Source organism: Euprymna scolopes, chromosome 14, assembly GCF_053919585.1.
Source record: "Euprymna scolopes isolate OS-2025 chromosome 14, ASM5391958v1, whole genome shotgun sequence".
In the NCBI taxonomy this organism is placed as follows: domain Eukaryota; kingdom Metazoa; phylum Mollusca; class Cephalopoda; order Sepiida; family Sepiolidae; genus Euprymna; species Euprymna scolopes.
The window spans coordinates 60,247,270-60,275,190 of NC_136495.1; the positions used below are offsets into that span (position 1 = coordinate 60,247,270).

General features: G+C 30.7%; 1 protein-coding gene and 1 pseudogene across 3 annotated transcripts in view; both read left to right on the forward strand.

Moving 5' to 3' along the window:
* LOC145293038 (thymidine kinase 2, mitochondrial-like) overlaps nucleotides 1-27,921 on the forward strand; it is a 582,922-nt gene that overhangs the window by 534,726 nt on the left and 20,275 nt on the right. For all 3 annotated transcript variants that reach the window (XM_080139339.1, XM_080139341.1, XM_080139340.1), the window contains 2 exons: nucleotides 23,517-23,590; nucleotides 25,487-25,575. In XM_080139339.1, the coding sequence (XP_079995465.1) occupies nucleotides 23,517-23,590; nucleotides 25,487-25,575 (163 nt within the window). The remainder of the gene's footprint in view (nucleotides 1-23,516; nucleotides 23,591-25,486; nucleotides 25,576-27,921) is intronic.
* LOC145293588 (5S ribosomal RNA) lies at nucleotides 26,400-26,517 on the forward strand (annotated as a pseudogene).

Below are 27,921 nucleotides of genomic sequence, written 5' to 3' on the forward strand. Positions count from 1 at the left end.
CCTTGGAGGTTTTGCCTATTTTAGGAGGTTTTACTTTAAGCATTATTTAATAAATTTACTTTGCAATACTAGTGTCATTATGTATTCCTGATGTATTTTTGGCCTGATTTCTATGATAAAAACCTTAAATAAAGAGAAAATTAAAACATTGCAAAAATTGAAAATTCTCATGTACGCGGACCTTGGAGGGTTTGCCTATTTTAGGGCGTTTTACTTATTGCACTATTTAATAAGTTTACTTTGCAATAATAGTGTCATTATGTATTCCTGATGTATTTTTCCCCTGATTTCTATGATAAAAACCTTAAATAAAGAGAAAATTAAAACATAGCAAAAATTGAAAATTCTCATGTACGCGGACCTTGGAGGTTTTGCCTATTTTAGGGCGTTTTACTTATTGCACTATTTAATATGTTTACTTTGCAATACTAGTGTCATTATGTATTCCTGATGTATTTTTGGCCTGATTTCTATGATAAAAACCTTAAATAAAGAGAAAATCAAAACATTGCAAAAATTGAAAATTCTCATGTACGCGGACCTTGGAGGTTTTGCCTATTTTAGGGCGTTTTACTTATTGCACTATTTAATAAGTTTACTTTGCAATACTAGTGTCATTATGTATTCCTGATGTATTTTTGGCCTGATTTCTATGATAAAAACCTTAAAGAGAAAATTAAAACATTGCAAAAATTGAAAATTCTCATGTACGCGGACCTTGGAGGTTTTGCCTATTTTAGGAGGTTTTACTTTATGCATTATTTAATAAGTTTACTTTGCAATACTAGTGTCATTATGTATTCCTGATGTATTTTTGGCCTGATTTCTATGATAAAAACCTTAAATAATGAGAAAATTTAAACATTGCAAATATTGAAAATTCTCATGTACGCGGACCTTGGAGGTTTTGCCTATTTTAGGAGGTTTTACTTTATGCATTATTTAATAAGTTTACTTTGCAATACTAGTGTCATTATGTATTCCTGATGTATTTTTGGCCTGATTTCTATGATAAAAACCTTAAATTAAGAGAAAATTTAAACATTGCAAAAATTGAAAATTCTCATGTACGCGGACCTTGGAGGTTTTGCCTATTTAAGGAGGTTTTGCTTTATGCATTATTTAATAAGTTTACTTTGCAATACTAGTGTCATTATGTATTCCTGATGTATTTTTGGCCTGATTTCTATGATAAAAACCTTAAATAAAGAGAAAATTAAAACATTGCAAAAATTGAAAATTCTCATGTACGCGGACCTTGCCGGTTTTGCCTATTTTAGGGCGTTTTACTTATTGAACTATTTAATAAGTTTACTTTGCAATACTAGTGTCATTATGTATTCCTGATGTATTTTTGGCCTGATTTCTATGATAAAAACCTTAAATAAAGAGTAAATTAAAATAGTGTAAAAATTGAAAATTCTCATGTACGCGGACCTTGCAGGTTTTGCCTATTTTAGGGCGTTTTACTTATTGCACTATTTAATAAGTTTACTTTGCAATAATAGTGTCTTTATGTATTCCTGATGTATTTTTGGCCTGATTTCTATGATAAAAACCTTAAATAAAGAGAAAATTAAAACACTGCAAAAATTGAAAATTCTCATGTACGCGGACCATGCAGGTTTTGCCTATTTTAGGGCGTTTTACTCATTGCACTATTTAATAAGTTTACTTTGCAATACTAGTGTCATTATGTATTCCTGATGTATTTTTGGCCTGATTTCTAAGATAAAAACCTTAAATAAAGAGAAAATTAAAACATTGCAAAAATTGAAAATTCTCATGTACGCGGACCTTGGAGGTTTTGCCTATTTTAGGGCGTTTTACTTATTGCACTATTTAATAAGTTTACTTTGCAATAATAGTGTCATTGTGTATTCCTGATGTATTTTTGGCCAGATTTCTATGATAAAAACCTTAAATAAAGAGAAAATTAAAACATTGCAAAAATTGAAAATTCTCATGTACGCGGACTTGCAGGTTTTGCCTATTATAGGGCGTTTTACTTTATGCACTATTTAATAAGTTTACTTTGCAATAATAGTGTCTTTATGTATTCCTGAGTTATTTTTGGCCAGATTTCTATGATAAAAACCTTAAATAAAGAGAAAATAAAAACACTGCAAAAATTGAAAATTCTCATGTACGCGGACCTTGTAGGTTTTGCCTATTTTAGGAGGTTTTACTTTATGCATTGTTTAATATAATTACTTTGCAATACTAGTGTCATTATGTATTCCTGATGTATTTTTGGCCTGATTTCTATGATAAAACCTTAAAAAAAGAGAAAATTGAAACAGTGCAAAAATTGAAAATTCTCATGTACGCGGATCTTGCAGTCTTTGCCTATTTTAGGGCGTTTTACGTTATGCAGTGTTAATAAGTTTACTTTGCAATACTAGTTTCATTATGTATTCCTGATGTATGTTTAGCCAGATTTCTTTGATAAAAACCTTAAATAAAGAGACACGTAAAACATTGCAAAAATTGAATATTCTCATGTACGCAGACCTTGCAGGTTTTGCCTATTTTAGGGCGTTTATCTTTGTGCACTATTTAATAAATTAACTTTGCAATACTAGTATCATTATGTATTCCTGATGTATTTTTGGCCTGATTTCTATGATAAAAACTTTAAATAAAGAGAAAACTAAAATATTGCAAAAATTGAAAATTCTAATGTACGCGGACCTTGGAGGTTTTGCCTATTTTAGGAGGTTTTACTTTATGCATTATTTAATAAGTTTATTTTGCAATACTAGTGTCATTATTTATTCCTGATGTATTTTTGGCCTGATTTCTATGATAAAAACTTTAAATAAAGAGAAAATTAAAACATTGCAAAAATTGAAAATTCTCATGTACGCGGACCTTGGAGGTTTTGCCTATTTTAGGAGGTTTTACTTTATGCATTATTTAATAAGTTTACTTTGCAATACTAGTGTCATTATGTATTCCTGATGTATTTTTGGCCTGATTTCTATGATAAAAACCTTAAATTAAGAGAAAATTTATACATTGCAAAAATTGAAAATTCTCATGTACGCGGACCTTGGAGGTTTTGCCTATTTAAGGAGGTTTTGCTTTATGCATTATTTAATAAGTTTACTTTGCAATACTAGTGTCATTATGTATTCCTGATGTATTTTTGGCCTGATTTCTATGATAAAAACCTTAAATAAAGAGAAAATTAAAACATTGCAAAAATTGAAAATTCTCATGTACGCGGACCTTGGAGGTTTTGCCTATTTTAGGGCGTTTTACTTTATGCACTATTTAATAAGTTTACTTAGGAATACATAATACATTTATGCACTATTTAATAAGTTTACTCAGGAATACATAATGACACTAGTATTGCAATTTAATAAGTTTACTTTGCAATACTAGTGTCATTATGTATTCCTGAGTTATTTTTGGCCTGATTTCTATGATAAAAACCTTAAATAAAGAGAAAATTAAAACATTGCAAAAATTGAAAATTCTCATGTACGCGGACCTTGGAGGTTTTGCCTATTTTAGGAGGTTTTACTTTATGCATTATTTAATAAGTTTATTTTGCAATACTTGTGTCATTATGTATTCCTGATGTATTTTTGGCCTTATTTCTATGATAAAAACTTTAAATAAAGAGAAAATTAAAACATTGCAAAAATTGAAAATTCTCATGTACGCGGACCTTGGAGGTTTTGCCTATTTTAGGGCGTTTTACTTATTGCACTATTTAATAAGTTTACTTTGCAATACTAGTGTAATTATGTATTCCTGATGTATTTTTGGCCAGAGTTCTATGATAAAAACCTTAAATAAAGAGAAAATTAAAACATTGCAAAAATTCAAAAATTCTCATGTACGCGGACCTTGGAGGTTTTGCCTATTTTAGGAGGTTTTACTTTATGCATTATTTAATAAGTTTACTTTGCAATACTAGTGTCATTATGTATTCCTGATGTATTTTTGGCCTGATTTCTATGATAAAAACCTTAAATAAAGAGTAAATTAAAATAGTGTAAAAATTGAAAATTCTCATGTACGCGGACCTTGCAGGTTTTGCCTATTTTAGGGCGTTTTACTTATTGCACTATTTAATAAGTTTACTTTGCAATACTAGTGTCATTATGTATTCCTGATGTATTTTTGGCCTGATTTCTATGATAAAAACCTTAAATTAAGAGAAAATTTAAACATTGCAAAAATTTAAAATTCTCATGTACGCGGACCTTTGAGGTTTTGCCTATTTAAGGAGGTTTTGCTTTATGCATTATTTAATAAGTTTACTTTGCAATACTAGTGTCATTATGTATTCCTGATGTATTTTTGGCCTGATTTCTATGATAAAAACCTTAAATAAAGAGAAAATTAAAACATTGCAAAAATTGAAAATTCTCATGTACGCGGACCTTGGAGGTTTTGCCTATTTTAGGGCGTTTTACTTATTGCACTATTTAATAAGTTTACTGTGCAATACTAGTGTCATTATGTATTCCTGATGTATTTTTGGCCAGATTTCTATGATAAAAACCTTAAATAAAGAGAAAATTAAAACATTGCAAAAATTCAAAAATTCTCATGTACGCGGACCTTGGAGGTTTTGCCTATTTTAGGAGGTTTTACTTTATGCATTATTTAATAAGTTTACTTTGCAATACTAGTGTCATTATGTATTCCTGATGTATTTTTGGCCTGATTTCTATGATAAAAACCTTAAATAAAGAGAAAATTAAAACATTGCAAAAATTGAAAATTCTCATGTACGCGGACCTTGCAGGTTTTGCCTATTTTAGGGCGTTTTACTTATTGCACTATTTAATAAGTTTACTTTGCAATACTAGTGTCATTATGTATTCCTGATGTATTTTTGGCCTGATTTCTATGATAAAAACCTTAAATAAAGAGTAAATTTAAATAGTGTAAAAATTGAAAATTCTCATGTACGTGGACCTTGCAGGTTTTGCCTATTTTAGGGCGTTTTACTTATTGCACTATTTAATAAGTTTACTTTGCAATACTAGTGTCATTATGTATTCCTGATGAATTTTTGGCCAGATTTCTATGATAAAAACCTTAAATAAAGAGAAAATTAAAACATTGCAAAAATTGAAAATTCTCATGTACGCAGACCTTGGAGGTTTTGCCTATTTTAGGGCTTTTTACTTATTGCACTATTTAATAAGTTTACTTTGCAATAATAGTGTCATTGTGTATTTCTTATGTATTGTTCGCCAGATTTCTATGATAAAAACCTTAAATAAAGAGAAAATTAAAACATTGCAAAAATTGAAAAATCTCATGTACGCGGACTTGCAGGTTTTGCCTATTTTAGGGCGTTTTACATTATGCACTATTTAATAAGTTTACTTTGGAATACATAATACATTTATGCACTATTTAATAAGTTTACTCAGGAATACATAATGACACTAGTATTGCAATTTAATAAGTTTACTTTGCAATACTGGTGTCATTATGTATTCCTGAGTTATTTTTGGCCTGATTTCTATGATAAAAACCTTAAATAAAGAGAAAATTAAAACATTGCAAAAATTGAAAATTCTCATGTACCTTGGAGGTTTTGCCTATTTTAGGAGGTTTTACTTTATGCATTATTTAATAAGTTTGTTTTGCAATACTAGTGTCATTATGTATTCCTGATGTATTTTTTGCCTGATTTCTATGATAAAAACTTTAAATAAAGAGAAAATTAAAACATTGTAAAAATTGAAAATTCTCATGTACGCGGACCTTGGAGGTTTTGCCTATTTTAGGGCGTTTTACTTTATGCACTATTTAATAAGTTTACTTTGCAATACTAGTGTCATTATGTATTCCTGATGTATTTTTGGCCAGATTTCTATGATAAAAACCTTAAATAAAGAGAAAATTAAAACATTGCAAAAATTCAAAAATTCTCATCTACGCGGACCTTGGAGGTTTTGCCTATTTTAGGAGGTTTTACTTTAAGCATTATTTAATAAATTTACTTTGCAATACTAGTGTCATTATGTATTCCTGATGTATTTTTGGCCTGATTTCTATGATAAAAACCTTAAATAAAGAGAAAATTAAAACATTGCAAAAATTGAAAATTCTCATGTACGCGGACCTTGGAGGGTTTGCCTATTTTAGGGCGTTTTACTTATTGCACTATTTAATAAGTTTACTTTGCAATAATAGTGTCATTATGTATTCCTGATGTATTTTTCCCCTGATTTCTATGATAAAAACCTTAAATAAAGAGAAAATTAAAACATAGCAAAAATTGAAAATTCTCATGTACGCGGACCTTGGAGGTTTTGCCTATTTTAGGGCGTTTTACTTATTGCACTATTTAATATGTTTACTTTGCAATACTAGTGTCATTATGTATTCCTGATGTATTTTTGGCCTGATTTCTATGATAAAAACCTTAAATAAAGAGAAAATCAAAACATTGCAAAAATTGAAAATTCTCATGTACGCGGACCTTGGAGGTTTTGCCTATTTTAGGGCGTTTTACTTATTGCACTATTTAATAAGTTTACTTTGCAATACTAGTGTCATTATGTATTCCTGATGTATTTTTGGCCTGATTTCTATGATAAAAACCTTAAAGAGAAAATTAAAACATTGCAAAAATTGAAAATTCTCATGTACGCGGACCTTGGAGGTTTTGCCTATTTTAGGAGGTTTTACTTTATGCATTATTTAATAAGTTTACTTTGCAATACTAGTGTCATTATGTATTCCTGATGTATTTTTGGCCTGATTTCTATGATAAAAACCTTAAATAATGAGAAAATTTAAACATTGCAAATATTGAAAATTCTCATGTACGCGGACCTTGGAGGTTTTGCCTATTTTAGGAGGTTTTACTTTATGCATTATTTAATAAGTTTACTTTGCAATACTAGTGTCATTATGTATTCCTGATGTATTTTTGGCCTGATTTCTATGATAAAAACCTTAAATTAAGAGAAAATTTAAACATTGCAAAAATTGAAAATTCTCATGTACGCGGACCTTGGAGGTTTTGCCTATTTAAGGAGGTTTTGCTTTATGCATTATTTAATAAGTTTACTTTGCAATACTAGTGTCATTATGTATTCCTGATGTATTTTTGGCCTGATTTCTATGATAAAAACCTTAAATAAAGAGAAAATTAAAACATTGCAAAAATTGAAAATTCTCATGTACGCGGACCTTGCCGGTTTTGCCTATTTTAGGGCGTTTTACTTATTGAACTATTTAATAAGTTTACTTTGCAATACTAGTGTCATTATGTATTCCTGATGTATTTTTGGCCTGATTTCTATGATAAAAACCTTAAATAAAGAGTAAATTAAAATAGTGTAAAAATTGAAAATTCTCATGTACGCGGACCTTGCAGGTTTTGCCTATTTTAGGGCGTTTTACTTATTGCACTATTTAATAAGTTTACTTTGCAATAATAGTGTCTTTATGTATTCCTGATGTATTTTTGGCCTGATTTCTATGATAAAAACCTTAAATAAAGAGAAAATTAAAACACTGCAAAAATTGAAAATTCTCATGTACGCGGACCATGCAGGTTTTGCCTATTTTAGGGCGTTTTACTCATTGCACTATTTAATAAGTTTACTTTGCAATACTAGTGTCATTATGTATTCCTGATGTATTTTTGGCCTGATTTCTAAGATAAAAACCTTAAATAAAGAGAAAATTAAAACATTGCAAAAATTGAAAATTCTCATGTACGCGGACCTTGGAGGTTTTGCCTATTTTAGGGCGTTTTACTTATTGCACTATTTAATAAGTTTACTTTGCAATAATAGTGTCATTGTGTATTCCTGATGTATTTTTGGCCAGATTTCTATGATAAAAACCTTAAATAAAGAGAAAATTAAAACATTGCAAAAATTGAAAATTCTCATGTACGCGGACTTGCAGGTTTTGCCTATTATAGGGCGTTTTACTTTATGCACTATTTAATAAGTTTACTTTGCAATAATAGTGTCTTTATGTATTCCTGAGTTATTTTTGGCCAGATTTCTATGATAAAAACCTTAAATAAAGAGAAAATAAAAACACTGCAAAAATTGAAAATTCTCATGTACGCGGACCTTGTAGGTTTTGCCTATTTTAGGAGGTTTTACTTTATGCATTGTTTAATATAATTACTTTGCAATACTAGTGTCATTATGTATTCCTGATGTATTTTTGGCCTGATTTCTATGATAAAACCTTAAAAAAAGAGAAAATTGAAACAGTGCAAAAATTGAAAATTCTCATGTACGCGGATCTTGCAGTCTTTGCCTATTTTAGGGCGTTTTACGTTATGCAGTGTTAATAAGTTTACTTTGCAATACTAGTTTCATTATGTATTCCTGATGTATGTTTAGCCAGATTTCTTTGATAAAAACCTTAAATAAAGAGACACGTAAAACATTGCAAAAATTGAATATTCTCATGTACGCAGACCTTGCAGGTTTTGCCTATTTTAGGGCGTTTATCTTTGTGCACTATTTAATAAATTAACTTTGCAATACTAGTATCATTATGTATTCCTGATGTATTTTTGGCCTGATTTCTATGATAAAAACTTTAAATAAAGAGAAAACTAAAATATTGCAAAAATTGAAAATTCTAATGTACGCGGACCTTGGAGGTTTTGCCTATTTTAGGAGGTTTTACTTTATGCATTATTTAATAAGTTTATTTTGCAATACTAGTGTCATTATTTATTCCTGATGTATTTTTGGCCTGATTTCTATGATAAAAACTTTAAATAAAGAGAAAATTAAAACATTGCAAAAATTGAAAATTCTCATGTACGCGGACCTTGGAGGTTTTGCCTATTTTAGGAGGTTTTACTTTATGCATTATTTAATAAGTTTACTTTGCAATACTAGTGTCATTATGTATTCCTGATGTATTTTTGGCCTGATTTCTATGATAAAAACCTTAAATTAAGAGAAAATTTATACATTGCAAAAATTGAAAATTCTCATGTACGCGGACCTTGGAGGTTTTGCCTATTTAAGGAGGTTTTGCTTTATGCATTATTTAATAAGTTTACTTTGCAATACTAGTGTCATTATGTATTCCTGATGTATTTTTGGCCTGATTTCTATGATAAAAACCTTAAATAAAGAGAAAATTAAAACATTGCAAAAATTGAAAATTCTCATGTACGCGGACCTTGCCGGTTTTGCCTATTTTAGGGCGTTTTACTTATTGAACTATTTAATAAGTTTACTTTGCAATACTAGTGTCATTATGTATTCCTGATGTATTTTTGGCCTGATTTCTATGATAAAAACCTTAAATAAAGAGTAAATTAAAATAGTGTAAAAATTGAAAATTCTCATGTACGCGGACCTTGCAGGTTTTGCCTATTTTAGGGCGTTTTACTTATTGCACTATTTAATAAGTTTACTTTGCAATAATAGTGTCTTTATGTATTCCTGATGTATTTTTGGCCTGATTTCTATGATAAAAACCTTAAATAAAGAGAAAATTAAAACACTGCAAAAATTGAAAATTCTCATGTACGCGGACCATGCAGGTTTTGCCTATTTTAGGGCGTTTTACTCATTGCACTATTTAATAAGTTTACTTTGCAATAATAGTGTGATTATGTATTCCTGATGTATTTTTGGCCTGATTTCTTAGATAAAAACCTTAAAAAAAGAGAAAATTAAAACATTGCAAAAATTGAAAATTCTCATGTACGCGGACCTTGGAGGTTTTGCCTATTTTAGGGCGTTTTACTTATTGCACTATTTAATAAGTTTACTTTGCAATAATAGTGTCATTGTGTATTCCTGATGTATTTTTGGCCAGATTTCTATGATAAAAACCTTAAATAAAGAGAAAATTAAAACATTGCAAAAATTGAAAATTCTCATGTACGCGGACTTGCAGGTTTTGCCTATTATAGGGCGTTTTACTTTATGCACTATTTAATAAGTTTACTTTGCAATAATAGTGTCTTTATGTATTCCTGAGTTATTTTTGGCCAGATTTCTATGATAAACACCTTAAATAAAGAGAAAATAAAAACACTGCAAAAATTGAAAATTCTCATGTACGCGGACCTTGTAGGTTTTGCCTATTTTAGGAGGGTTTACTTTATGCATTGTTTAATAAGTTTACTTTGCAATACTAGTGTCATTATGTATTCCTGATGTATTTTTGGCCTGATTTCTATGATAAAAACCTTAAATAAAGAGAAAATTAAAACATTGCAAAAATTGAAAATTCTCATGTACGCGGACCTTGGAGGTTTTGCCTATTTTAGGAGGTTTTACTTTATGCATTATTTAATAAGTTTACTTTGCAATAATAGGGTCATTGTGTATTCCTGATGTATGTTTGGCCAGATTTTTCTGATAAAACCTTAAAAAAAGAGAAAATTGAAACAGTGCAAAAATTGAAAATTCTCATGTACGCGGACCTTGCAGTCTTTGCCTATTTTAGGGCGTTTTACGTTATGCAGTGTTAATAAGTTTACTTTGCAATACTAGTTTCATTATGTATTCCTGATGTATGTTTAGCCAGATTTCTTTGATAAAAACCTTAAATAAAGAGACACTTAAAACATTGCAAAAATTGAATATTCTCATGTACGCAGACCTTGCAGGTTTTGCCTATTTTAGGGCGTTTATCTTTGTGCACTATTTAATAAATTAACTTTGCAATACTAGTATCATTATGTATTCCTGATGTATTTTTGGCCTGATTTCTATGATAAAAACTTTAAATAAAGAGAAAACTAAAATATTGCAAAAATTGAAAATTCTAATGTACGCGGACCTTGGAGGTTTTGCCTATTTTAGGAGGTTTTACTTTATGCATTATTTAATAAGTTTATTTTGCAATACTAGTTTCATTATGTATTCCTGATGTATTTTTGGCCTGATTTCTATGATAAAAACTTTAAATAAAGGGAAATTTCAAACATTGCAAAAATTGAAAATTCTCATGTACGCGGACCTTGGTGGTTTTGCCTATTTTAGGGCGTTTTACTTATTGCACTATTTAATAAGTTTACTTTGCAATAATAGTGTCATTGTGTATTTCTGATGTATTTTTGGCCAGATTTCTATGATAAAAACCTTAAATAAAGAGAAAATTAAAACATTGCAAAAATTGAAAGTTCTCATGTACGCGGACTTGCAGGTTTTGCCTATTTTAGGGCGTGTTACTTTATGCACTATTTAATAAGTTTACTTTGCAATACTAGTGTCATTATGTATTCCTGAGTCATTTTTGGCCTGATTTCTATGATAAAAACCTTAAATAAAGAGAAAATTAAAACATTGCAAAAATTGAAAATTCTCATGTACGCGGACCTTGGAGGTTTTGCCTATTTAAGGAGGTTTTACTTTATGCATTATTTAATAAGTTTATTTTGCAATACTAGCGTCATTATGTATTCCTGATGTATTTTTGGCCTGATTTCTATGATAAAAACTTTAAATAAAGAGAAAATTAAAACATTGCAAAAATTGACAATTTTCATGTACGCGGACCTTGGAGGTTTTGCCTATTTTAGGGCGTTTTACTTATTGCACTATTTAATAAGTTTACTTTGCAATACTAGTGTCATTGACCTTGGAGGTTTTGCCTATTTTAGGGCGTTTTACTTATTACACTATTTAATAAGTTTACTTTGCAATACTAGTGTCATTATGTATTCCTGATGTATTTTTGGCCTGATTTCTATGATAAAAACCTTAAATAAAGAGAAAATTAAAACAGTGCAAAAATTGAAAATTCTCATGTATGCGGACCTTGGAGGTTTTGCCTATTTTAGGGCGTTTTTCTTATTGCACTATTAAAGAAGTTTACTTTGCAATACTAGTGTCATTATGTATTCCTGATGTATTTTTGGCCTGATTTCTATGATAAAAACCTTAAATAAAGAGAAAATTAAAACATTGCAAAAATTGAAAATTCTCATGTACGCGGACCTTGGAGGTTTTGCCTATTTTAGGGCGTTTTACTTATTGCACTATTTAATAAGTTTACTTTGCAATAATAGTGTCATTGTGTATATCTGATGTATTTTTGGCCAGATTTCTATGATAAAAACCTTAAATAAAGAGAAAATTAAAACATTGCAAAAATTGAAAGTTCTCATGTACGCGGACTTGCAGGTTTTGCCTATTTTAGGGCGTTTTACTTTATGCACTATTTAATAAGTTTACTTCGGAATACATAATACATTGATGCACTATTTAATAAGTTTACTCAAGAATATATAATGACACTAGTATTGCAATTTAATAAGTTTACTTTGAAATACTAGTGTCATTATGTATTCCTGAGTTATTTTTGGCCTGATTTCTATGATAAAAACCTTAAATAAAGAGAAAATTAAAACATTGCAAAAATTGAAAATTCTCATGTACGCGGACCTTGGAGGTTTTGCCTATTTTAGGAGGTTTTACTTTATGCATTATTTAATAAGTTTTTGTTGCAATACTAGTGTCATTATGTATTCCTGATGTATTTTTGGCCTGATTTCTATGATAAAAACTTTAAATAAAGAGAAAATTAAAACATTGCAAAAATTGAAAATTCTCATGTACGCGGACCTTGGAGGTTTTGCCTATTTTAGGGCGTTTTACTTATTGCACTATTTAATAAGTTTACTTTGCAATACTAGTGTCATTATGTATTCCTGATGTATTTTTGGCCAGATTTCTATGATAAAAACCTTAAATAAAGAGAAAATTAAAACATTGCAAAAATTCAAAAATTCTCATGTACGCGGACCTTGGAGGTTTTGCCTATTTTAGGAGGTTTTACTTTATGCATTATTTAATAAGTTTACTTTGCAATACTAGTGTCATTATGTATTCCTGATGTTTTTTTGGCCTGATTTCTATGATAAAAACCTTAAATAAAGAGTAAATTAAAATAGTGTAAAAATTGAAAATTCTCATGTACGTGGACCTTGCAGGTTTTGCCTATTTTAGGGCTTTTTACTTATTGCACTATTTAATAAGTTTACTTTGCAATAATAGTGTCATTGTGTATTTCTGATGTATTGTTGGCCAGATTTCTATGATAAAAACCTTAAATAAAGAGAAAATTAAAACGTTGCAAAAATTGAAATTTCTCATGTACGCGGACCTTGGAGGTTTTGCCTATTTTAGGGCGTTTTACTTTTTGCACTATTAAATAAGTTTACTTTGCAATACTAGTGTCATTATGTATTCTTGATGTATTTTTGGCCGGATATCCATGATAAAAACCTTAAAAAAACATTAAAACATTGCAAAAATTGAAAATTCTCATGTACGCGGCCCTGTCAGGTTTTGCCTGTTTTAGGGCGTTTTACTTATTGCACTATTTAATGAGTTTACTTTGCAATACTAGTGTCATTATGTATTCCTGATATATTTTTGGCCTGATTTCTATGATAAAAACCTTAAATAAAGAGACACTTAAAACGTTGCAAATATTGAAAATTCTCATGTACGCGGACCTTGCAGGTTTTGCCTATTTTAGGGCGTTTTTCTTTATGCACTATTTAATAGGTGTACTTTGCAATACTAGTGTCATTATGTATTCCTGATGTATTGTTGGCCAGATTTCTATGATAAAAACCTTTGCTGGAGTGAAAATTAAAACATTGCAAAAATTGAAAATTCTCATGTACGCGGACCTTGCAGGTTTTTAGTATTTTAGGGCGTTTTACTTTATGCACTATTTAATAAGTTTACTTTTCAATACTAGTGTAATTATGTATTCCTGATTTATTTTTGGCCAGATTTCTATGATAAAAACCTTAAATAAAAATTAAAACGTTGAACAAATTGTAAATTCTCACGTACGCGGACCTTGCACGTTTTGCCTTGTTATGAAGTATTTAATAAGTTCACTTTTCAATACTAGTGTCATTATGTATTCCTGATGTATTTTTGGCCAGATTTCTATTTAAGGGGGTTTTACTTTATGCACTATTTAATAAGTTTACTTTGCAATACTAGTGTCATTATGTATTCCTGATTTATTTTTGGCTACATTTCTATGATAAAAACCTTAAATAAAGAGAAAATTAAAACATTGCAAGAATTGAACATTCTCATGAACGCGGACCTTGTAGGTTTGGCCTATTTTAGGGCTTTTTGCTTTATGCATTATTTAATGAGTTTACTTTGCAATACTAGTGTCATTATGTATTCCTGATGTATTTGTGGCCAGATTTCTATGATAAAAACCTTCAATAAAGAGACACTTAAAACCTTGCAAAAATTGAAAATTCTCATGTACGCGGACCTTGCAGGTTTTGCCTGTTTTAGGGCGGTTTACTTATATAACTATTTAATAAGTTTACTTTGCAATACTAGTGTCATTATGTATTCCTGATGTATTTTTGGCCAGATTTCTATGATAAAAATCTTAAATAAAGAGAAAATTAAAACGTTGCAAATATTAAAAATTCACATGTACGCGGACCTTGCAGGTTTTGCCTATTTTAGGGCCTTTTACTTTATGCACTATTTAATAAGTTTACTTTGCAATACTAGTGTCATTATGTATTCCTGATGTATTTTTGGCCAGATTTCTATGATAAAAACCTTAAATAAAGAGAAAATTAAAACATTGCAAAAATTGAAAATTCTCATGTACGCGGACCTTGGAGGTTTTGCCTATTTTAGGGCGTTTTACTTTATGCACTATTTAATAAGTTTACTTTGCAATACTAGTGTCATTATGTATTCTTGATGTATTTTTGGCCGGATATCCATGATAAAAACCTTAAAAAAACATTAAAACATTGCAAAAATTGAAAATTCTCATGTATGCGGACCTTGCAGGTTTTGCCTGTTTTAGGGTGTTTTACTTTATGCACTATTTAATAAGTTTACTTTGCAATACTAGTGTCATTATGTATTCCTGATGTATTTTTGGCCAGATTTCTATGATAAAAACCTTCAATAAAGAGACACTTAAAACCTTGCAAAAATTGAAAATTCTCATGTACGCGGACCTTGCAGGTTTTGCCTGTTTTAGGGCGTTTTACTTATTGAACTATTTAATAAGTTGACTTTGCAATACTAGTGTCATTATGTATTTCTGATGTATTGTTGGCCGGATTTCTATGATAAAAACCTTTGCTGGAGTGAAAATTAAAACATTGCAAAAATTGAAAATGCTCATGTACGCGGACCTTGCAGGTTTTCCATATTTAAGGGCGTTTTACTTTATGCACTATTTAATAAGTTTACTTTGCAATACTAGTGTCATTATGTATTCCTGATGTATTTTGGCCAGATTTCTATGATAAAAACCTTAAATAAAGAGAAAATTAAAACATTGCAAAAATTGACAATTCTCATGTACACGTGTACAGGTGTTTAGTATTTTAGGGCGTTTTACTTTATGCACTATTTAATAAGTTTACTTTGCAATACTAGTGTAATTATGTATTCCTGATTTATTGTTGGCCAGATTTCTATGATAAAAACCTTAAATAAAAATTAAAACGTTGAACAAATTGTAAATTCTCACGTACGCGGACCTTGCACGTTTTGCCTTTTTATGAAGTATTTAATAAGTTCACTTTTCAATACTAGTGTCATTATGTATTCCTGATGTATTTTTGGACAGATTTCTATTTAAGGGGGTTTTACTTTATGCACTATTTAATAAGTTTACTTTGCAATACTAGTGTCATTATGTATTCCTGATTTATTTTTGGCTACATTTCTATGATAAAAACCTTAAATAAAGAGAAAATTAAAACATTGCAAAAATTGAAGATTCTCATGTATGCGGACCTTGCAGGTTTTGCCTATTTTAGGGCGTTTTACTTTATGCACTATTTAATAAGTTCACTTTTCAATACTAGTGTCATTATGTATTCCTGGTGTATTTTTGGCCAAATTTCTATTTAAGGGGGTTTTACTTTATGCATGATAAAAACTATGATAAAAACCTTAAATAAAAATTAAAACGTTGAATAAATTTTAACTTCTCATGTACGCGGACCCTGCAGGTTTTGCCTTTTTTAGGGCGTTTTACTTTATGCACTATTTAATAAGTTTACTTTGCAATACTAGTGTCATGATGTATTTCTGATGTATTTTTGGCCATATTTCTATGATTAAAACCTTAAATAAAGAGAAGGATCAACCATTGCAAACATTGAAAATTCTCATGTACGCGGACCTTGCAGGTTTTGCCTATTTTAGGGCGTTTTACTTTATGCACTATTTAATAAGTTTACTTTGTAATACTAGTGGCATTATGTATTCCTGATGTATTTTTGGCCGGATATCTATGATAAAAACCTTAAATAAAGAGAAAATTAAAACATTGCAAAAATTGAAAATTCTCATGTACGCGGACCTTGCAGGTTTTGCCTATTTTAGGGCGTTTTACTTATTGCACTATTTAATAAGTTTACTTTGCAATACTAGTGTCATTATGTATTCCTGATGTATTTTTGGCCTGATTTCTATGATAAAAACCTTAAATAAAGAGAAAATTAAAACATTGCAAAAATTGAAAATTCTCATGTACGCGGACCTTGGAGGTTTTGCCTATTTTAGGGCGTTTTACTTTATGCACTATTTAATAAGTTTACTTTGCAATACTAGTGTCATTATGTATTCTTGATGTATTTTTGGCCGGATATCCATGATAAAAACCTTAAAAAAACATTAAAACATTGCAAAAATTGAAAATTCTCATGTATGCGGACCTTGCAGGTTTTGCCTGTTTTAGGGTGTTTTACTTTATGCACTATTTAATAAGTTTACTTTGCAATACTAGTGTCATTATGTATTCCTGATGTATTTTTGGCCAGATTTCTATGATAAAACCTTCAATAAAGAGACACTTAAAACCTTGCAAAAATTGAAAATTCTCATGTACGCGGACCTTGCAGGTTTTGCCTATTTTAGGGCGTTTTAGTTATTGAACTATTTAATAAGTTGACTTTGCAATACTAGTGTCATTATGTATTCCTGATGTATTGTTGGCCGGATTTCTATGATAAAAACCTTTGCTGGAGTGAAAATTAAAACATTGCAAAAATTGAAAATGCTCATGTACGCGGACCTTGCAGGTTTTCCATATTTAAGGGCGTTTTACTTTATGCACTATTTAATAAGTTTACTTTGCAATACTAGTGTCATTATGTATTCCTGATGTATTTTGGCCAGATTTCTATGATAAAAACCTTAAATAAAGAGAAAATTAAAACATTGCAAAAATTGACAATTCTCATGTACACGTGTACAGGTGTTTAGTATTTTAGGGCGTTTTACTTTATGCACTATTTAATAAGTTTACTTTGCAATACTAGTGTAATTATGTATTCCTGATTTATTGTTGGCCAGATTTCTATGATAAAAACCTTAAATAAAAATTAAAACGTTGAACAAATTGTAAATTCTCACGTACGCGGACCTTGCACGTTTTGCCTTTTTATGAAGTATTTAATAAGTTCACTTTTCAATACTAGTGTCATTATGTATTCCTGATGTATTTTTGGACAGATTTCTATTTAAGGGGGTTTTACTTTATGCACTATTTAATAAGTTTACTTTGCAATACTAGTGTCATTATGTATTCCTGATTTATTTTTGGCTACATTTCTATGATAAAAACCTTAAATAAAGAGAAAATTAAAACATTGCAAAAATTGAAGATTCTCATGTATGCGGACCTTGCAGGTTTTGCCTATTTTAGGGCGTTTTACTTTATGCACTATTTAATAAGTTTACTTTGCAATACTAGTGTCATTATGTATTCCTGGTGTATTTTTGGCCAGATTTCTATTTAAGGGGGTTTTACTTTATGCATGATAAAAACTATGATAAAAACCTTAAATAAAAATTAAAACGTTGAATAAATTTTAACTTCTCATGTACGCGGACCCTGCAGGTTTTGCCTTTTTTAGGGCGTTTTACTTTATGCACTATTTAATAAGTTTACTTTGCAATACTAGTGTCATGATGTATTTCTGATGTATTTTTGGCCATATTTCTATGATTAAAACCTTAAATAAAGAGAAGGATCAACCATTGCAAACATTGAAAATTCTCATGTACGCGGACCTTGCAGGTTTTGCCTATTTTAGGGCGTTTTACTTTATGCACTATTTAATAAGTTTACTTTGTAATACTAGTGGCATTATGTATTCCTGATGTATTTTTGGCCGGATATCTATGATAAAAACCTTAAATAAAGAGAAAATTAAAACATTGCAAAAATTGAAAATTCTCATGTACGCGGACCTTGCAGGTTTTGCCTATTTTAGGGCCTTTTACTTATTGCACTATTTAATAAGTTTACTTTGCAATACTAGTGTCATTATGTATTCCTGATGTATTTTTGGCCAGATTTCAATGATAAAAACCTTAAATAAAGAGAAAACTAAAACGTTGCAGAAATTGAAAGTTCTCATGTACGCGGACCTTGCAGGTTTTGCCTATTTACGGGCGTTTTACTTATTGCACTATTTTATAAGTTCACTTTGCAATACTAGTGTCATCATGTAGTCCTGATGTATTTTTGGCCATATTTCTATGATAAAAACCTTAAATAAAGAGAACTTTCAACCATTGCAAAAATTGAAAATTCTCATGTACGCGGACCTTGCAGGTTTTGCCTATTGTCGGGCGTTTTACTTTATGCACTATTTAATAAGTTTACTTTGCAATACTAGTGTCATGATGTATTTCTGATGTATTTTTGGCCAGATTTCTATGATTAAAACCTTAAATAAAGAGAAGGATCAACCATTGCAAAAATTGAAAATTCTCATGTACGCGGACCTTGCAGGTTTTGCCTATTTAAGGGCGTTTTACTTTATGCACTATTTAATAAGTTTACTTTGTAATACTAGTGTCATGATGTATTTCTGATGTATTTTTGGCCAGATTTCTATGATTAAAACCTTAAATAAAGAGAAAATTAAAACATTGCAAAAATTGAAAATTGTTATGTACGCGGACCTTGCAGGTTTTGCCTATTTAAGGGCGTTTTACTTTATGCACTATTTAATAAGTTTACTTTGTAATACTAGTGTCATTATGTATTCCTGATGTATTTTTGGCCGGATATCTATGATAAAAACCTTAAATAAAGAGAAAATTAAAACATTGCAAAAATTGAAAATTCTCATGTACGCGGACCTTGCAGGTTTTGCCTATTTTCGGGCGTTTTACTTTATGCACTATTTAATAAGCTTACTTTGCAATACTAGTGTCATGATGTATTTCTGATGTATTTTTGGCCATATTTCTATGATTAAAACCTTAAATAAAGAGAAAATTAAAACATTGCAAAAATTGAAAATTGTCATGTACGCGGACCTTGCAGGTTTTGCCTATTTAAGGGCGTTTTACTTTATGCACTATTTAATAAGTTTACTTTGTAATACTAGTGTCATTATGTATTCCTGATGTATTTTTGGCCGGATATCTATGATAAAAACCTTAAATAAAGAGAAAATTAAAACATTGCAAAAATTGAAAATTCTCATGTACGCGGACCTTGCAGGTTTTGCCTATTTAAGGGCGTTTTACTTTATGCACTATTTAATAAGTTTACTTTGCAAATCTAGTGTCATTATGTATTCCTGATGTATTTTTGGCCTGATTTCTATGATAAAAACCTTAAATAAAGAGAAAATTAAAACATTGCAAAAATTGAAAATTCTCATGTACGCGGACCGTGCAGGTTTTGCCTATTTTAGGGCGTTTTACTTATTGCACTATTTAATAAGTTTACTTTGCAATACTAGTGTCATTACGTATTGTTGGCCGGATTTCTTTGATAAAAACCTTAGCTGAAGTTTAAATTAAAACATTGCAAAAACTGAAAATTCTCATGTACGCGGACGTTGGAGGTTTTTGCCTATTTTATGGTGTTTTACTTATTGCACTATTTAATAAGTTTACTTTGCAATACTAGTGTCATTATGTATTCCTGATGTATTTTTGGCCAGATTTCTATGATAAAAACCTTTGCTGGTGTGAAAATTAAAACATTGCAAATATTGAAAATTCTCATGTACGCGGACTTTGCCGGTTTTACCTATGTTAGGGCGTTTTACTTTATGCACTATTTAATAAGTTTACTTTGCAATACTAATGTCATTATGTATTCCTGCGTTATTTTTCGCCAGATTTCTATGATAAAAACCTTAAATAAAGAGAAAATTTAAGCATTGCAAAAATTGAATATTCCCATGTACGCGGACCTTGCAGGTTTTGCCTTTTTTAGGGCGTTTTACTTTATGCACTATTTAATAAGTTTACTTTGCAATTTGTGTTTATTTAGGGTTAAAATCATAGAAAATCGGCCAAAAATACATAAGAAATACATAATGACACTAGTATTCTGAAGTAAATAATTAAAAAGGCATCTAATCAAGAACACTGTAAAATAGGCAAAACCTGAAAGTATGCGTACATGGGAAATTTCAATTTTTTAATGTGCTGATTTTGTGTTAATTGTGTAAACACTGTAAAATAGGCAAAACCTGAAAGTATGCGTACATGGGAAATTTCAATTTTTTAATGTGCTAATTTTGTGTTAATTGTGTAAACACTGTAAAATAGGCAAAACCTGAAAGTATGCGTACATGGGAAATTTCAATTTTTTAATGTGCTAATTTTGTGTTAATTGTGTAAACACTGTAAAATAGGCAAAACCTTAAAGTATGCGTACATGGGAAATTTCAATTTTTTAATGTGCTGATTTTGTGTTAATTGTGTAAACACTGTAAAATAGGCAAAACCTGAAAGTATGCGTACATGGGAAATTTCAATTTTTTAATGTGCTAATTTTGTGTTAATTGTGTAAACACTGTAAAATAGGCAAAACCTGAAAGTATGCGTACATGGGAAATTTCAATTTTTTAATGTGCTGATTTTGTGTTAATTGTGTAAACACTGTAAAATAGGCAAAACCTGAAAGTATGCGTACATGGGAAATTTCAATTTTTTAATGTGCTAATTTTGTGTTAATTGTGTAAACACTGTAAAATAGGCAAAACCTGAAAGTATGCGTACATGGGAAATTTCAATTTTTTAATGTGCTAATTTTGTGTTAATTGTGTAAACACTGTAAAATAGGCAAAACCTGAAAGTATGCGTACATGGGAAATTTCAATTTTTTAATGTGCTAATTTTGTGTTAATTGTGTAAACACTGTAAAATAGGCAAAACCTGAAAGTATGCGTACATGGGAAATTTCAATTGTTTAATGTGCTGATTTTGTGTTAATTGTGTAAACACTGTAAAATAGGCAAAACCTGAAAGTATGCGTACATGGGAAATTTCAATTTTTTAATGTGCTGATTTTTGTTAATTGTGTAAACACTGTAAAATAGGCAAAACCTGAAAGTATGCGTACATGGGAAATTTCAATTTTTTAATGTGCTAATTTTGTGTTAATTGTGTAAACACTGTAAAATAGGCAAAACCTGAAAGTATGCGTACATGGGAAATTTCAATTTTTTAATGTGCTGATTTTGTGTTAATTGTGTAAACACTGTAAAATAGGCAAAACCTGAAAGTATGCGTACATGGGAAATTTCAATTTTTTAATGTGCTGATTTTGTGTTAATTGTGTAAACGCTGTAAAATAGGCAAAACCTGAAAGTATGCGTACATGGGAAATTTCAATTTTTTAATGTGCTAATTTTGTGTTAATTGTGTAAACACTGTAAAATAGGCAAAACCTGAAAGTATGCGTACATGGGAAATTTCAATTTTTTAATGTGCTAATTTTGTGTTAATTGTGTAAACACTGTAAAATAGGCAAAACCTGAAAGTATGCGTACATGGGAAATTTCAATTTTTTAATGTGCTGATTTTGTGTTAATTGTGTAAACACTGTAAAATAGGCAAAACCTGAAAGTATGCGTACATGGGAAATTTCAATTTTTTAATGTGCTAATTTTGTGTTAATTGTGTAAACACTGTAAAATAGGCAAAACCTGAAAGTATGCGTACATGGGAAATTTCAATTTTTTAATGTGCTAATTTTGTGTTAATTGTGTAAACACTGTAAAATAGGCAAAACCTGAAAGTATGCGTACATGGGAAATTTCAATTTTTTAATGTGCTAATTTTGTGTTAATTGTGTAAACACTGTAAAATAGGCAAAACCTGAAAGTATGCGTACATGGGAAATTTCAATTTTTTAATGTGCTAATTTTGTGTTAATTGTGTAAACACTGTAAAATAGGCAAAACCTGAAAGTATGCGTACATGGGAAATTTCAATTTTTTAATGTGCTGATTTTGTGTTAATTGTGTAAACACTGTAAAATAGGCAAAACCTGAAAGTATGCGTACATGGGAAATTTCAATTTTTTAATGTGCTAATTTTGTGTTAATTGTGTAAACACTGTAAAATAGGCAAAACCTTAAAGTATGCGTACATGGGAAATTTCAATTTTTTAATGTGCTAATTTTGTGTTAATTGTGTAAACACTGTAAAATAGGCAAAACCTGAAAGTATGCGTACATGGGAAATTTCAATTTTTTAATGTGCTGATTTTGTGTTAATTGTGTAAACACTGTAAAATAGGCAAAACCTGAAAGTATGCGTACATGGGAAATTTCAATTTTTTAATGTGCTAATTTTGTGTTAATGGTGTAAACACTGTAAAATAGGCAAAACCTGAAAGTATGCGTACATGGGAAATTTCAATTTTTTAATGTGCTGATTTTGTGTTAATTGTGTAAACACTGTAAAATAGGCAAAACCTGAAAGTATGCGTACATGGGAAATTTCAATTTTTTAATGTGCTAATTTTGTGTTAATTGTGTAAACACTGTAAAATAGGCAAAACCTGAAAGTATGCATACATGGGAAATTTCAATTTTTTAATGTGCTAATTTTGTGTTAATTGTGTAAACACTGTAAAATAGGCAAAACCTGAAAGTATGCGTACATGGGAAATTTCAATTTTTTAATGTGCTAATTTTGTGTTAATTGTGTAAACACTGTAAAATAGGTAATTTTGTGTTAATTTAGTAAACGCTGTAAAATAGGCAAAACCTGACAGGACCGCCTACATGAGAAATGTCAATTTCTTCAATGTGCCAATTTGGTATTAATTTAGGGTTGAACTCATAGAAAATCGGCCAAAAATACATAAGAAATACATAATGACTCTAGTATTTTACTCGGACTTAGTGTTAAAGTGGAGAAAAGTGACTTTTATTAAGGGCATTTCTCCCGGTATCAAGTGCTGATTCGTATGATATATAATTACTAGTTTTGGTTTGTTAATTATATTTTACCATGAAAAATAATATACACCGAATTTATCTCCCATAGAAAAATATTTTTGGTGAACTGCCCCAAAAAGTTAGAATTTGCCATAAATAAAAGATTATGTATATTAAATTTCCTGGCAAGGTGTGTTGGGGGTGTATATTGGTTGGTGTGGGAATCTTGATTTCAGCTTTTTTTTCTATTGATCACTCACATATTTGAGTTGTTTTTTGTTTAAAATGTTTTTTAAACTCATTGTCCTTATATGGATTAATTTTTTTTTTCTTGCAGACCAAACCTGTCAGACTTCTAGAACGTTCCGTATACAGCACACATCATTGTTTTGTGAAAAATGGGTTTCAAAGGTAAAAACAGTGTTGCTTTGTTTACTGCCTACAACAGTTCAACCAATTTTGGTATCCTTATTATTTTGTATACTTTTCATACGTCAATGGTTTATTAAAGAATGGTTTGCATGCTCTGACAGTTATTTCCGTTTAATACAGCCGACACCGCATCTGTATATTTATAAAGTTGAAACATCTGTTGGACTGACAGTGAGATTAAAACGCTAGCTACCTATTCAAGATAGAAAAAGAACAGATTTTAGTACTTGTCTAGAATTTCCACTATGTTAAAAAAAAAATTGTATAATGTATGCACCAGTGATGGAAAGAAAATTTTGTATTCCAAAAGTAATGTAAATTGACTAAGTATCTCACTAAGAACTTATTTACATCGGATATGAAAATTGCTATGTTGTTAACTGGAGTTCCACAGGTGGGAAATTCTAGGAAAGAAATTTTGTTCATGGAATTTTCATTTAGTGTTAGGCACAGATAGAGAGTAGGGAAATTGTTGACAGTGGTTGTAGCTAGACAAGTGTTTGTTGTGAATGTTTTGCAAGGGGGGACCATAGATTGAAGCTCAGTTGAGCATAAAGCAAAGACTTGCAATGGCTCTTCTATGAGAAAGAAGATGTAGCCGCAGTAATCCATCTTGTTGCTAAGCAGGTTTATCGGGAATATGTACATTGAGGGGCACAAGTGCAAAGAGTTCATCAGAGCACATTCTATTAAAATATTTGTTTAAACAGGCACAGAGATGCAATATTGCGGCAATGGGACAGAGCTTGGAGCTTAGTTGACAAAGTGGGATCTATTAGATCGAAGACTCTTTTTTGGATCCTATCCAAGAGGGAGAGAGTGGTAGATGCACCAGCCCAAATGTGGCAACGATACTTCATGCATGAGCGAATGGTGGCTTTGTAGAGGTACAAGATACTCTCAAATGCAAGCAGTCTTCTAGCTTGATACAGGGAACCCACCTTCTTTGCAGCAGTCTTTGCAATGTCCTCAATGTATTTGTTCCAGTTCATATTGCCCGTGAATGTTAGGCCGAGGAGTTTAAAAGAAGAATTCTTAGGTAGTGTTTATATTATATATTAGATTAGTGAGCTGATGCATTGAGTATTGTTGCTACATCTGAGCTGCTGCATCTACCACTAGTCTTTCCCTTTTGGATAGGGTCCAAAAAAGTCTCTCCCTTTTGGATAGGGTCCAAAAAAGTCTCTCCCTTTTGGATAGGATCCAAAAAAATTTCTCCCTTTTGGATAGGGTCCAAAAAAGTCTCTCCCTTTTGGATAGGGTCCAAAAAAGTCTCTCCCTTTTGGATAGGGTCCAAAAAAGTCTTCAATCTAATAAGTCGCACTTTGTCAACTAAGCTCCAACCCCTGTCCTATCAACACAATGTTACTTCCCCGTACCTCTCTTACAAGTATTTTAATAGAATGTGCTCTAATGAACTCGTTGAACGTGTGCCCCCTCGACATACATATCGCCGACAAACTCGTTAGCAACAAAATCACATCCCTTCACTGTTGAGGTCCATAAATTCCAGAAAGCTTTCCACTATAATAGCTTCTTTCCTCGAACAGCTAGACTTCGGAATTCCCTTCTTGCTACCTGCTTCCCTGACTATACTTATATGCAGAAGTTTAAATGTAACATAAACCAACATCTTGTTAATCTTTCCTAGGTATGGTCTCAATTGGTAGCTCCTTATGTCCAAGTAGTGCGTTGCCATGTTTGGGGGTGAACATGAGTAAAAAAAAAACTGTTGATAAAAATTAAGTAATTATTCAAAAATTGTCACATGATATATAAGTGTTTAGTAGAAATTAAAAATATAGCCTTTTTTTTCTGAAAGTAATAACAAATTAACATAAGTAAAATTTTTAAAACTTGTATCTTCTTTTCCAGTGGTGCCATGACAGGTTTGGAGTATGCAGTTTTGAGTCAGTGGTTCAATTGGTTGGTGTCAGCTCATGACACCCAGTTAGACTTGATAGGTAAGGAGAATATATCGTTAAACAAAATTCGGTTTGTGTCCAGAATTTCTTCTATATTAAAAATGCACAAATAGAAAAATCTGTATGATCTATGTACCCGTGATGAAATTAAACTATCATATTCCAAAAAATCATGTAAATTGATCTAGTAGTTTTATTTTTCAATAAGAAAATCAAATTTTATAAACAGAAGAGCGACTGGAAACAATTTAACAAAAACAATTAAAAAAAAAAAAAATAACAAAGGGAGTTAACTCAATAATTCAAACTTTATGTTGTAGTGCCTACAAATTCCCATTAATCACTTAACAATTATTTTCTTTATAAAAATAAATCTACTTGATCAATTTACATGATTTTTGGAATATATTTCCATTTCATCACAGGTACATACATCATAAAGATTTTTCCTTACTTTTTTTTTAATATAGGGTGAATTCTGAGTCGAACATAGTCAATTAAAGCTATAAAAATATATTTTTTTTAATTAAGTTGCCTGTAAAACTACACAATGCCCACATTTTGTGGCAATATCTATGCGTCTCATATGACATATATATCCATCATAAGTATTGAACTTTGGTAGTTATTCAAAAAAAAAATTTATGGAAATCACTCCAGACAAGGCATGAAACCATTTGATGTAAGGAGCTAACAAGAACAAAAAATGGGTATTGCAAAGACATGAGATGCCTGTTGGTCTTAGTCTTGAAAAGACTAAGTTTATAGATAAGAGGAAAACGGTCAGCAGAAAGAGAGTTCCACAAGCCTGCAGTTTTTGGAAAGAAACTACTGACATAATAATCTGTATTACAATAATCTGTATATACAGCATAATCACGTTTGACAAACCAGTTCCCGTCAGATCACCGAAGTTAAGCAACAGTGAGCCTGGCCAGTATTAGATGGGTGACCATTTGGGAATTCCAGGTGCTGTATGTGCTCTCCGCTTATCTCGGCATTGTTTTCAGTCATCCTGGACTTCTCCTTGCCACTGGACTCAAGCAATGCCGATTCAGGAGAGGTGCAGTTCGGGATTATGCAACCCTTGCCTCACAATTACATACACAGCTGCCCCTACAGGGAGTATCCTTTGTCTTTCAAGACTGAACGGAGGCATCAATTACAATGAGGTACCAAAACAATGACTTGATGGAAATCACTAGATTAATAATTTAAAGAAGCTGGAACAAAGGAAGCTGGAATTGGATCAGACAATTTTGAAGAACACGAGTCATAATTGTATTTATAGAAAAGACTGAGATTAGCAACATCACATCTGTCAGAGGTTGCAGAGAAGAAAGAGTGGGTCAGCTAAATGACAAATATGTTTCTACATGTTATCAAGAACTCTGAAATGGGACAGACATTCACCAGCTCAAATATGACAAGACTTTTCATGTCTTTTAGTTTTGTCCACAGCTCTAGATAAAATGGTGTTTAATAATTCATAGGTGGTGTAGATGGTGCTATTGATTATAACATATAAGAAATGAACTTACAAATTGCAACAGATGGCATGTGAGCTATGAGGATATTTGTTTGTGTTTTGTATGCCAAAAATAAATACAATCAAATGTCGCATCCAAATTTTTATTCAAAACATTTTGCAAGTAGAGTAAGAAAATGACTGCCATGTCTATTTGTGTGTAAAGTATTTGCTGCGATTAAATCATTGACCAAGTGAAGTCAATGAAATGCAATGGAGAAAAATTATTTGGATTATCCAATTAGAACGCTGTGAAGTTAGAGGAAGTGCACATTTTTTTTTCATTTCTATCTCCTTCTAGACTAGTTGGGTTATTGTCCAGAATTCCCCCATATTAAAAAACAAAAATAAAGGCAAATCTGTATGATGTATGGATTCGTGATGGAACAAAAAATATCATATTCCAAAAATCATGTAAACTGATCAAGTAGTTTCTGTTTCAATCCTGGACAAGAACTGATAAAAATTATTTGGATTTATGCAATCAGGATACTGTGTAGTTAGAGGAATGTATCTTTTTTTTCTCTTTATCTCCTTTTAGACTAGTTGCTCAATCAAGGCTTAAGAATCTAGTCTATTCTATTATTTTACCTATATTTGGCATGAGATGAGATGGATTCATCCCTTTCCCAAGGGTATTAAGTGAGAAAGTGATGTAAAAGCTCCAACAGGAGTTGAACACAGCACACTTAGCCAACAGTCTATGCCAATAACCACTACATTATCACTACTCCTGGTTTTTAAATAAACAGAAAATAGTTGATTTGTCACAAATGTAGATTTACTTTTGTCAGCCTTGTGAATCTTGCTTCCTTTACTTTGTCCTTTATTCTCGCATTTCATTAGCGATGTTTCTG